Source organism: Mus musculus, chromosome 7 (assembly GCF_000001635.26).
Source record: "Mus musculus strain C57BL/6J chromosome 7, GRCm38.p6 C57BL/6J".
NCBI classification, from domain to species: domain Eukaryota; kingdom Metazoa; phylum Chordata; class Mammalia; order Rodentia; family Muridae; genus Mus; species Mus musculus.
The window spans coordinates 102,688,271-102,701,710 of NC_000073.6; the positions used below are offsets into that span (position 1 = coordinate 102,688,271).

The window sequence follows — 13,440 nt, forward strand, 5'->3', positions numbered from 1 at the left end:
AGGCCCTGAGAATAGGACACCATAGAGTGACTGGGGGAAGAGGCTCTTGCTTATGAGGAGCACTTTGGACTTAAAAGTTTTGAAGACACGATCAAGTAACCTCATTGGCTGATGAACTTATACAGAATAAAAATAAGAACAGGAGAAGACTGGCTTCCAGGAAGCTAGGAGAAGGGTCTCTAAGCCCATCCCTACAGTGACACACTTCTTCCAACAAGGCCACACCTACTATTGTTAGACCCCGAAACTGGGGAGACTTCCGCTCAAGTCCCGGGATGAGCTGGCCAGCACTCCAATAACTCGAGAGAAAACCACACCTGATGCAAAACTGCAAGAGGCTTTATTGTCAGCTGAGGATGAGCTCCCTATCGGTAACAGTAGGGGGCTTTTAGAGGAAAAACGTGAGGAATTGGGAGGAGTTGGGAGGATGAGTTGGCTACAGCTCATCTCTGGCGGGTGTCCTTGGTAAAATTACAAGGCATGAGGAGTGGGGAGTGAGTTGTAGCTCTTCTTTGTGGAGTCTATCTCCGTGTCCTTGGCACAGGGAGCCAGGCAAGTACCTGGCTAGGTCTTTTTACAATTATCACAACTCTGGTTGTAAGGTATAGAAACAAAAAGGCTTTTTTGCTGGCTATAGAGAACAAAGAGCTTCTTTCTGGCTGTATTTTTAGAAATCAGGGAAAACAAGCTTGGGGGAGACGCTTTAAGTCGGGGTCTCACACTATTAGTGCCACTCCCTGGGCCAAGCATATTCAAACCAACACACACACACACACACACACACACACACACACACACACACACACAGAGAGAGAGAGAGAGAGAGAGAGAGAGAGAGACAGAGACAGAGACAGAGACAGAGAGACAGAGAGATTGATTTAGATGATTTGTATGATAGGTTCTGGGTATTAAAAAAACAACCATTAATATCTTTTATAGCAATGGTTCTCAACCTGTGGGCTATAATCCCTTCAACAAACCTCTATTTCCAAAATTATTTACATTATGACTCACAACAGTAGCAAAATTAGAGTTATGAAGTAAGAGTGAAAATAATTTTATGTTTGGGGTCACTACAGCACAAGGAACTAACTGTCTTAAAGGGTTTCAGCATTAGGAAGGTTGACAATCACTGCTTTGGAGCCAAAGAATTCAGTGGCTACTCTGTCCACAGAGTTGGTGTCTCAGCATTGAAGACACAGGACACAGGACTCGCCTCCCTCCCTCCTTCCCTCTCTTCCTCCCTCCCTCCTTTCCTCACTTTCCCATTCCCAAAAGAGTCTCTGATCTTTTATATTGAGACCATGTTGGAAGGCTGAAGAACCTTGAGTATAATATCAGTGGAGCATGGCAAAAGTAATGACAGATGCACTCAGGAAGAAGTGAAGGTGGGCAGGCACACACTGGATTTTCCTTAACCCTCTCTACATAGGGCTGCCTGTTAGAAGGTGCCACCCAATCTGAGAATGGATGTTCAGCTAATCTCTGGAGTCATTCTCACAAATACAATCAGAAGAGTATTTTTCAGGTCATTCTAGATCCCATTAAATTTATAATCAAGAACAACCATCACATGTTTCTCCTTTGACACCCCACCACTTCTTATGTTACACTTAATTTCCAAATAAAGACAATAACAATGGTTGTAATGAGGCATAATTGATAGGGTGCTTGCCCAACATGTATGAAGGCCTGGGTTTGAATCCCAGTCCCACATAAGTTGGTCATGGTGGTACACAGATATAATCCTTAAAGTTGGGATGTTCAGTAAGCAGATCAGAAGTTCAAGTTTATCCTGAGCTACAGAGCTACCGATCCTGTCTTTTTAAAATTTTATTTTATTTTTTTGAGACACGGTTTCTCTGTATAGCCCTGGAACTCACTTTGTAGACCAGGCTAGCCTCAGAAATCCACCTGCCTCTGCCTCCTGAGTGTTGGGATTAAAGGCTTGTGCCACCAAGCCTGGCCCGATCCTGTCTTAAATGAAACAAACTAGGTATCTATGAGAACCCGTCTTAAAACAAACAAAAGACAATGGTGTCATAGTTTTACCTAACATGATATAACTATCCCCACACCACACCCAAAACACTAATTATTCTCCAAGACAAAATAGTAAAGTCCCTTTTGGAATATTTACAATTTAAATATACTAATATAGATTAAAAACTTAACTACTGATATCAACTTAGTGCTGTATTATATAATAGAAGGAGAGGAAGGAAAACATTTGAGATCCTTTGCCACAGGGCTTCACACCCAAATAGCACAGAGAGGGAGTGAGCCTCGCAGGAGTGTGGATAGACCTATGAGTACAGGTAGGACCACCACTGCTGCTCAGAGGAACCAGCCCAGAGCCCTCACGACACAGGAACCAAGGGGTTGCCTGGGACAGGAGCCTTCCAGTCTCTGTCTGTGCCCAGAGCTGATGCTGTGCCACAGAGCTGCATACACAAATACTGCCAGGATTAAGCTGGTCTCCCAGGAGTGCCTACACACCTGCAAGCACAGGTAAGATCACCACTTCTTTTCACATTCCTGGTCCAAGAGGGACCCTCACAGAGCCATCAGGACATAGGAAACAAAAATCAGCTGGGGACAGGATCCTTCTGGTCTCTATTTGCATACCAGAGCTGACCCTGTACCATAGCTCTCCATACCCAAATTCCTCCTGGAGAGAACTGGTCTTCCAGGAGTACTGACACACAGGCTTGCAGGAGGGACAAGCCAAAATCAGAGACAGCAAGACCAGCAAACACCAGAGATAACCAGATGGCAAAAGACAAATTCAAGAACATAAGCAACAGAAACCAAGATTATTTGGCATCATCAGAACCCAGTTCTGCCACCACAGTAAACCCTGGTTACCCCAACACACCAGAAAAGCAAGACCAGATTTAAAGTCACATTACATGGTGATGATAGAGGAATTTAAGAAGGACATAAATAACTCCCTTAAAGAAATACAAGAGACCACAGGTAAACAGATAGAAGATCTTAAAGAGGAAGCACAAAAATCCCTTAAAGAATTACAGGAAAACACAACCAAACAGGTGAAGGAACTAAGCAAAACTATCCAGGATCTAAAAATGGAAATAGAAATAATAAAGAAATCACAAAGGGAGACAACATTGGAGATAGAAAACCTAGGAAAGAGACTAGGAGTCATAGATGTGAGCATCACCAACAGAATACAAGAGATAGAAGAGAGAATCTCAGGTGCAGAAGATACCATAGAAAACATTGACACAATAGTAAAAAAAATGCAAAATGGAAAAAACTCCTAACCCAAAACATCCAGGAAATCAAGGACACAATGAGAAAATCAAACCTAACGATAATAGGTAGAGAAGAGAGTGAAGATTCCCAACTTAAAGGGGCAGTAAGTATCTTCAACAAAATTATAGAAGAAAACTTCCTTAACCTAAAGAAAGAGATGTCCATGAACATACAAGAAGCCTACAGAACTCCAAATAGATTGGTCCAGAAAAGAAATTCCTCTTGTCACATAATACTCAAAATACCAAACTCACTAAACAAAGAAAGAATATTAAAAGCACTAAGGGAAAAAGGTTAAGTAACATATAAAGGCAGGCCTATTAGAATTACACCAGATTTCTCACCAGAGACTATAAAAGCCAGAAGATCCTGGACAGATCTCATACAGACCATAAGAGAACACAAATGCCAACCCAGACTATTATACCCAGCCAAACTCTCAATTACTATAGATGGAGAAACCAAGATATTTCATGACAAAACCAAATTTACACAATATCTTTCCACAAATTTAGCCCTACAAAGGATAATAGATGGAAAACGCCATCTCAAGGAGGAAAACTACTTGAAAAAGCATGAAAGTAATCATCTTTCAAGAAACCGAAAAGAAGATAACCACACAATCATAAAAAATATCATCAATAATAACAGGGAGAAACAATCACTACTCCTTAATATCGCTTAACATCAATGGACATCAATTACCAAATAAAAAGACATAGACTAACAGATTGGATATACAAACAGGACCCAGTATTTTGCTGCATACAGGAAATCCACCTCAGTGTCAAAGACAAACACTACCTCAGAGTAAAGGGCTAGAAAACAAATTTCCAAGCAAATGATCCCAAGAAACAAGCAGGGGTAGCCATTCTAATGTCGGATAAAATCTACTTTCAACCAAAAGTCATCAAAAAAGATAAGGAAGGCTTCATACTCATCAAAGGAAAAATCAACCAAGAATTCTTGATTTTGAAGATATATGCTATAAATGCAAGGGCATCCACATTCATAAAAGAAACTTTATTGAAGCTAAAAGCACACATTGCATCTCACACAATAATTGTGGAGGACTTCAAAACCCTGAACTTGTTGTTAATGGACAGATCATGGAGACAGAAACTAAACAGAGAAACAGTGAAACTAACAGAAGTTTGGATCAAATGGATTTAAAAGATATCTATGTAACATTTCATCCAAAAACAAAAAACAAAAAACAAAAAACAAAAAAACAAAACAAACAAACAAACAAACAAACTCCCCAAAGCTTTCTTCTCAGCACCTCATGGTACCTTTTCCAAAATTGAACATATAATCAGTTACAAATCAGATCTCAACAGACAGAAGAAGATTGAAATAATCCCATGTCTCTTATCAGATCAACATGGATTAAGGCTGGTCTACGTTTTGTTTTTGTTTTTGTTTTTGTTTTTTTGAGACAGGGTTTCTCTGTATAGCCCTGGATGTCCTGGAACTCACTTTGTAGACCAGGCTGGTCTCGAACTCAGAAATCCGCCTGCCTCTGCATCGAGAGTGCTGGGATTAAGGTGTGCACCACCACTCTTGGCTAAGGCTGGTCTTCAATAGTAACAAAAACAACAGAAATCCCACATACACGTGGAAGCTGAACAATGCTCTACTCAATGATAACTTGGTCAAGGAAGTAATAAAGAAAGAAATTAAAGGCATTTTAGAATTTAATGAAAATGAAGGTACAGCATACCCAAACTTATGGGACACAATGAAAGCAGTGCTAAAAGGAAAACTCATAGCTCTGAATGCCTGAGAGAATATATACTAGCAGCTTGACAGCACAACAGAAAGCTCTAGAACAAAAAGAAGCAAATACACCCAAAAGGAGTAGATGACAGGAAATAATCAAACTCAGGACTGAAATCAACCAAATAGAAACAAAAAGAACTACACAAAGAATCAACATCACCAGGAGCTGGTTCTTTGAGAAAATCAACAAGATAGATAAATCCTTAGCCAGACTACCAGAGGACACAGAGACAGTACTCAAATTATCAAAATCAGAAATGAAAAGAGATATAACAACAAAAACTGAGGAAATTGAAAAAAAAATCAGATCCTACTACAAAAGCCTAACTCAACAAAACTGGAAAATCTGGATGAAATGGACAACTTTCTAGACAGATGCTAGGTACCAAAGTTAAATCAGGATCAGATAAATGATCTAAACACTCCTATATCCCATATAGAAATAGAAACAATCATTAATAGTCTCCCATCAAAAGAAGCCTAGGACCAGATGGGTTTAGTGCAGAGTTCTATCAGACCTTCAAAGAAGACCTAATTACAACTCTCCTCAAACTATTCCACAAAATAGAAACAGAAGGATCTCTACCCAACTAGTTCTATGAAGCCACAATTACTCTGATACCTAAACCACACAAAGACCCAACAAAGAAAGAGAAGGTGGGAGGGGGTAGGGGGTTTTCATAGGGGAAACCAGGAAAGGGGATAACATTTGAAATGTAAATAAAGAAAATATCTAATAAAAAAGAAGGAAAACATGGATGTTAAACACACACACAGACACACATAGAGACACACAGACACACAGACACACACATATATCATATGTATACATGTACAAACATCCTTAACAAAATGGGACAAAACCACTCGTGACATTTACACTCCTCATTTCTGTAACTGGTCATATGACTACAGTTAGCATTATCTATCTATGGTCTATGTTTCTGTGAATGTGAGTATAGGCACACATGTGCCACTATACACATGTGGTAGAAAGAGGGCATAACCTTGGGTGTCTGTCTCATCTTCTACCTCGTTTGAGACAGGGTCCCTTGTCATCTGCTTCTCTGTGTGCCAGATTAGCTGGCCCATAAGTTTTCAGGTACTCTCCTGTCTCTGCGTGCCTCCTTTCTGTAAGAGCACTGGGGTTTCAGATGCCCACAGGCACATTCAAGGCTTTGTGTCTCTGGGATCTGAGGCTCAAGTCCTCATGCTTGTATGCACTTCTTTTTTGCTCCCATCCACTTTTAAGCTTTTGCACAAACTCCTGCTGTTTGGAATGATCAACCCTTTGTGTCCTTTCTGCAAGTCTAAACATTTCCTTCAAGTATGCTTTAGGTATTCCTTAAACACAGATGGCTTTCCTGTAATGGCCTCTCATTTCTGTGAGTATCTGAATTTAATCTGCAAATGATCAACACCTTGGCAGGAACTAAGAATAATGATAGAGTAAGTGTTGAACCTGAGGTGTTTGAGGGACTTCTACATCTAATAGACAACACTATGTCTCAAACATAGGAGAAAAACCTTGCCTGTTTGGGTGTTGAAGCTATGGGGCAAGTAAAACTGTTCAGGCTAATGCACAGAGGGAGAAAAGAGAAGGAACACATGGGCCACAGCTTTGAAGGAACTCACCAACATGAGAAATGAGGACAGACAGCCTCGTTACCAGTTCTATCCTGATAACATTTGTTTATGGTGTATTTCAAAGCATTAAACAGGCATCTTTGTGAGCTTGGGAGCTACTAATTTTTAGAGAGTTGTCCAGTCCACCGTTGTTCACATACAGGTATATTACGGGTCGACCACACCCACTTTTGCATTTCTTCTCTGCCTACTTGGAATGCTGCTGTGTTCAAGATTCCACCAGCCCATCTTAACAGCTCTCAAAGCAACCCTTATACTTTTAGCCTTTACACTTTTCCTTTTTAATGAATATTTTTCCTCTGAAAGTTGCAACACCATCTTAATGGGGTGTCTTCTTGCTTAGTTGTTTAGAGTGACAAAGGATCAATAACACTCACAGGAGAATTGTTAGTGTATTTTTATTTCTCACTACATGCTGAGGTAGCCTAAATCTGTTTCATTCAAATCTCTACTCTATGCTGTGCAAGAGCCATGATTGACCATACTAGGAAGAAAGAGTACAGAAAAGGAGCTGACCGGAAGTGTAATGCAGTGGAAAGAGATCAGAAGTAACCCAGAATGAACTTTTTGGCCCTAGGTTGCAAATCCTCCACATGGCCACAAGAGGGCAGCATCCAAAGTGGGACATAGCTCCTTGAGCATTGTTACAAGTATTTTGTGGTTTGTGTTTTTTGGTGCCAGCCTGTCCCTCCAGTCCAGTATTTACTCTTTTCCATCCTTGTCATTTATTTTCTCCTCTTCACAGCAAGAAATCCTCTCTACCACTGTCCTAAAAAGGTCTCAGAAGAATTGTGTAGGAGTCAGGGCTCAGCTCTCTTTAGGGGTTTGAGTAGACCTTGGGTCCCAGATCACTCATCTCTACTGGCGCTCCCAAAGGCCAGCAGACAATCTATATTTAGGTAGCAGAGCTGATGATGGACATGCTTTGGCTCAGACTTAAGGGAGACAGCGAAGGGAGGTTTGTCTTGGCTTTGGCAAATCCACAGAGACTGCGCAGGGCATGGAGGGTGCATTTGGACAGCCTGGCTGCTCGGAGAAGTCTGTCATCAAGCAGCCCTTCCAAGTTACAGTAGCCTGGATTGGAGACTGTGACCAGTAACTGGCTCAGAGAGGAATTTCTTCTGTCTCTGTGAGGACAGTTCACATTATTATCTATCTCTATGAGAGGACTCTTGTCGGGCAGTGGTGGTGCACGCCTTTAATCCCAGCACGTGGGAGGCAGAGGCAGGTGGATTTCTGAGTTTGAGGCCAGCCTAGTCTACAGAGTCAGTTCCAGGACAGCCAAGACTACACAGAGAAACCCTGTCTTGAAAAACCAAAAAAAAAAAAAAAAAAAAAAAAAAGAAAAGAAAAGAATTCTCCAGTAGTTCCAGCCTTCTGCCTTTTAGATGCAAGGCAAGGGGAAACTAGAACTAGTTTACTAGAAATAATGTAAAACGTAAAGGGTGTGCTATATGCATGCGTGTGTGTGGTGTGTGGTGTGTGGTGTGTGTGTGTGTGTGTGTGTGTGTGTGAGAGAGAGAGAGAGAGAGAGAGACAGACAGACAGACAGACAGAGAGAAAGAGATCATCATATTGTCGTGTTGGAGGTACAGGTAGTGCCTGGTAATGGAAAAGGAACAGAGAAGACAGAAGCCGGGCCAGAAAGTAACCTTTGAGCCTCATCATCAAGTCCTTTGTTAACAGACAATGGGGTCTGACTTTGTCTTGAAGCCTAGGGGCATCACCTATAACTCTGTAATCAGAAGCCTGACACCTCAAGTTGTGCTTTTCAGAGGCAGTGGTGTGGAAGGTAGATTGGAGTAGAGACATAGGTTTGGGAGAGGTTTTATTGGGGGCAAGACAAGGTTGTCAAGGTAGAAGCATCATCCAACTGGTATGTTCTATGCTTGTGTCTCGGGACAGAGGTATGTAGCAGAGTGGTGTGTGTGCAGAGGAGAGAGTTGAGCCTGGGATGTTATGAACTGACTGGGGGGAAGAGCTAGAAGAGGTGACTCCGTAGTCACTTGATTGTGGCAGTGGCTGCACTTACTGATTCTCTTTCTGTGTCTGCACTGTGTCTGGTTCCAGTGACACGCCCCAGCCAAGCATGGTTTGGAATCATGGACCTCTCACACAGACATCCTGATGGGTGATTCTGTTCTGCTTTATGGTGGTCACCTGGAATGCTAATGTCCTCTCCTCCTTCTCCTCTTCCTCCTCCTCCTCCTCCTCCTCCTCCTCCTCCTCCTCCTCCTCCTCCTCCTCCTCCTCCTCCTCCTCCTCCTCATCTCCCCAGTCCTTAGAACATCAGAACAGGTTTCCACAGTTGTCTCTAATGGAAAAGAGTGATCACTTAGGGGCAAAGGAATCACTTTTCAAAACAGCCTTCTGTGTGCCTTGCCTGAAAATTCTGGCTCTGTGGGCAGTGGATCAGCGCCTGGTGGATGGTGTTTGCCACTATCTCAGACAATTAAAAAATCACCTTATCTATTTGGGAATTTCATACACGGGCACAATATGTTTTGATCATATTCATCCTCTTACTTCCCTTCTCTTTCTTCAAGATCCCTTCTTCCCAACTTCCTATCAGATAATTTTGTTAGGGGAGTTAGAGAAATGCTACACAAACTTAGACAAAAAGAAAAAAATATCTGTCTTGAAAACAGGTTCTAGGATGAGTTCCCATTTCCTGCCATAAATCAGACTATGTTAGGCCAGAGACAATCGGACACCAAGCCTCTGGCTTTTGACCTATACCTGCCCCATGCCCAGATTATATCAGAAGTGATACTGTCAGAATTGAAGGTCTGTGAGAACCTGATGGGACGTAGCTAAGAGTCATGGCCAGGCCAGAAATATTAGTTCTTAAAAGAAAGATTATTCTGAGTGTTTGAGGAGGAGGTATTCATGCACCCAGATTAATAGAATCATATCAAAATTTTCTTATGCAGTTCTGGGACCTCAGAGGGTCAGGATAAAGTTTGAGGTATTCAGAAAGATGTGTATAAAAACAATGTCTCTGAATCTGGTTAATTTTGGTGTGTGATGTTTTTCTTTATTTGCAAATTTTTATAATGAGGTTTATAAAATTAAAAATAGAAAGAATGAGAACAGAAAGAGGTGAGGGCTCAGGAGAGACTTTTTTAAAAAAAAACTAAATCTTTTTTTTTTTTTAAACTCTGACTACTCTAATTTTTAAAAATTTCGTTAGTTCTTCTTTTTCTCTGAGCCAAAACTGAGTACTAATTTTTTTTTTCTTTCCCAGTCTCTGTATCTGGCATGCCACAGCCCTTGGTCCCTCTCATCGCCACCCCAAATGGAAGTTTGGCCCATCCAGCCTATTTTCTACTGGTAGGCATCCCTGGCCTAGGATCTAAAATCCACTTTTGGCTGGCTTTCCCCTTATGCTTTATGTATGCAGTGGCCACACTGGGCAACCTGGCCATCATCTTCATCATTCGTGTGGAGAGGCGCTTGCATGAGCCCATGTACCTCTTCCTCGCCATGCTTTCTACCATTGACTTGGTCCTCTCTTCTGTTACCATGCCCAAAATGGCCAGCTTGTTCCTAACTGGCATTCAGGAGATCGAGTTCAACATTTGCTTGACCCAAATGTTCCTTATTCATGCCCTATCTGCCATGGAGTCTGCTGTCCTGCTGGCCATGGCTTTTGACCGCTTTGTGGCCATCTGCTACCCGTTACGCCATGCTTCTGTGCTCACAGGGACTACTGTCGCCAAGATTGGCCTAGCTTCCCTAGCCAGGGGATTTGTATTCTTCTTTCCACTGCCTTTCCTTTTGAAGCGTCTGTCATATTGCCAAACACATACTGTCACACACTCCTTCTGTCTCCATCAAGACATTATGAAGCTGTCCTGTACTGATACCAAAGTTAATGTCGTTTATGGGCTCTTCATCATCCTATCAGTCATGGGTGTGGACTCCCTCTTCATTGGCTTTTCCTATATCCTCATCCTGAGGGCTGTGTTGGAGCTTTCAACTCGAGGGGCAGCACTCAAGGCTTTCAACACCTGCATCTCCCACCTCTGTGCTGTCCTGGTCTTCTATGTACCCCTCATTGGGCTATCAGTGGTACATAGGCTGGGTGGTCCCACATCTTTGGTCCATGTGGTTATGGCTAATATCTATCTCCTGCTACCACCTGTAGTCAATCCCATTGTGTATGGAGCAAAGACCAAGGAGATCCGTTCAAGGGTTATCCGTATGTTTTCACAAGATGGCAGGTGAGGACACCCAATTGGGTGTCCTCAATCATACCACAAATGACAGGATAAGGATCTGACCACATCATGCAACCCACTGGACTGTCTCCCTCTAATTATATACAGATAGATTATGCATTTTTGTTTCTGGGAATATGTCAATACAGAACTTTTGACTAGTCTAGACAGACCTTCATGGAGAACAACCTCTTTCAGATGTGGTTTCTGCTGTTATCAGAAAAGGGAGCATGTGAGGTTGGAGTCATTTGGAATTAAGATTAATGGCTTTATTTGGAGACCAGTTATTAGGCCTATTGAAGCATAGCAATTTTTGAAACTATTAATACTATGAAACAGAAATGCAAGTAGGCCTTGTTGGATGATTGTGGGCATTCAATGAGATAATAAATACAAACATGGGAAAATAAAAAATAATGAATGTTGATGACAATGGTTTTTTTTTGATAATGGTTTTAAATAATCAAAATGACAATGATATATGTCATTCTTTTAATTTCTTTCAGAAAAAGTAATAAACTACATTCAGTACTTAAAGTATCTTGTCAAAGTTTTCCCTAAATGCTTTATAGTTTTAATGCTAGTATGAATGGTTTTGTTTATTCAATTAAAATAAAAAAATTACACATTGTTAGTAGGGAGAGCTATGGTTTCTCTATATTAATCTTGAATTTTAAAATCTACTATACTCCAATTTTATTTCTAGAATTTCTTAGCAAATTTTACTAAATTTCCTCATGGATGATCGTGTTGTATGCAAATGAAGATAGTTTTACTTTTTCGTTTCCAATATGTAATAGTTTGCATAAATACAAAAGAACAATATGAACTTTCTATAGTATCTTAAAGGGAAAACTGCCTTCCATTATTAAGTATGTTGTAATAAATTTTTGAGTGGATTATTGAAACATTTGACCACAACTCTGGGTTTCTTTCTTTCTGTAATTTTATCACTTTGCCGTGTTTATGGGGAATTTGATTTGCTGTGAACTGCTTGTTATTTAACAGGAATAAAGCCACTTTAGGTTTTTTATGATACTGTAGCCATGGTACATCTTTCTGTTTATTTAGCATTTCCTTTTGTCAACTTCATAGATGAGTACAAGACATTGTGATGTCTATCCACATTACTCTCTCTTACCCCCTCTCCCACTCCTACAGGGTCCTTGTCCCCAGCTAGTTCTCTTCCTACTTTCATGTTTTTAACATTTTGTATTTTGTGTAAAGTTTTTGCAAATGGTCATATCTGCTCTGTGTTCCCGACTGTAGCAGCCAGAAGACAGCCACTCATAGCACTCCTTCCCACCCATAGGCTCTCCCAGTCTTCTGCCTCCTCTTCTATGACAGCTCCTCACCAGTTACTCTCCTGCTTTGTTCCCAGAAGGCATCTTGATACCTTGATGCTAGCTAGATCAATTGTTTTAGATATGCTTTGAAGCTTTGTCCCAACTTGCTAATGTTGAGGTATGGTCTTCTGTATTCTCAATAAAGAGGTGAACTATGAAGCCCTCCATTCTGACTGCCAGGAAGCCACCAATCTTTGTCCTGTGCTATCACTTTGTAGTATCACTTCTAAATATTTTAAACGATTCTCCCTATAGTTTTGGTTACCTTGCTCACATAGTTACTACTCTGATGAATTCTTGAAGAAGACTCTCTCTGCCCTCAAGTGTTGTCTTTTATGTAGATCTGTCATCTCCAATACTTTGCCTTTGCGTTTTGACTGAAGTGGTCATTCTGAACCCTCAGTCCAACTCCACAACTGAGAGATGCCTCTAGACTCTGGCTGGATTCCCTTTCCCATGCCACATTGTGGAAATGAGGCAAGATGCTGGAAGCCTAGGGATGTTATATCTCGGTTCTTCATCTTGCCTCAGTTGTTCTGCTCTCCATTGACAGATGCCCAGTGTCCCACAAACCACTGATTCATGTGTACTGTTGGCTTCCTCATTGCTTCACACGAGAGACATGTTTACTCATGTTTATTGCTTCATGATATCCAATCTTAGATGGAAATACAAGTGTTTTGTGAGAAAAATCTTTGTGTCAGCCATGCCTATGTGCTAATAGAGGCAGTGGTAATGGCTCTAGGGTGGTGGTGGAGAGCAAGGCTGAAAGTTCTGTAGGTACCAGAAGCCTTTGTACTTAGTAGCTTTGATGTGGGGCCAGGCTTAACCTTAAGCTATTTTTCATAGCTTGGGTCAATGTACACTGTGTTTGACATAAAACTTCTAACTGTAACACTGAACAATTAAACAAAGCAGAAACACAACTAAAATCACATTTGTTTAAATACCAATGTAATTTTAACTTATTTCACAAGTAAGCCACTTAGTTTGACCTGGAAATTATTATTGAACTATTATTATAAATGTTCTCTCACTATTTTTACTCTTAAGGGAAAGCAGATGACATTGATCTTATGTGGCTGGTTGATAGTATAGGGGCGGTTAAACCAACCACATTACATTCTCTTTCCTTGGTCTGACTTACAGTACTCTGTGGAGTA

General features: G+C 41.0%; 1 protein-coding gene across 1 annotated transcript; it reads left to right on the top strand.

The window, feature by feature from the left end:
- The first annotated feature begins 9,945 nt into the window (after positions 1-9,945).
- Positions 9,946-11,002, top strand: Olfr557 (olfactory receptor 557). The gene has a single exon (NM_146361.2). The coding sequence runs from the start codon at positions 9,970-9,972 to the stop codon at positions 10,936-10,938; it is 969 nt and encodes a 322-aa protein (NP_666473.2). The 5' UTR covers positions 9,946-9,969; the 3' UTR covers positions 10,939-11,002.
- Positions 11,003-13,440: the final 2,438 nt, after the last annotated feature.

What these genes read in the sequence shown, in the direction of transcription:
- Olfr557 (NM_146361.2), top strand. Translation starts at nt 9,970, where the DNA reads ATGCCACAGCCCTTGGTCCCTCTCATCGCCACCCCAAATGGAAGTTTG.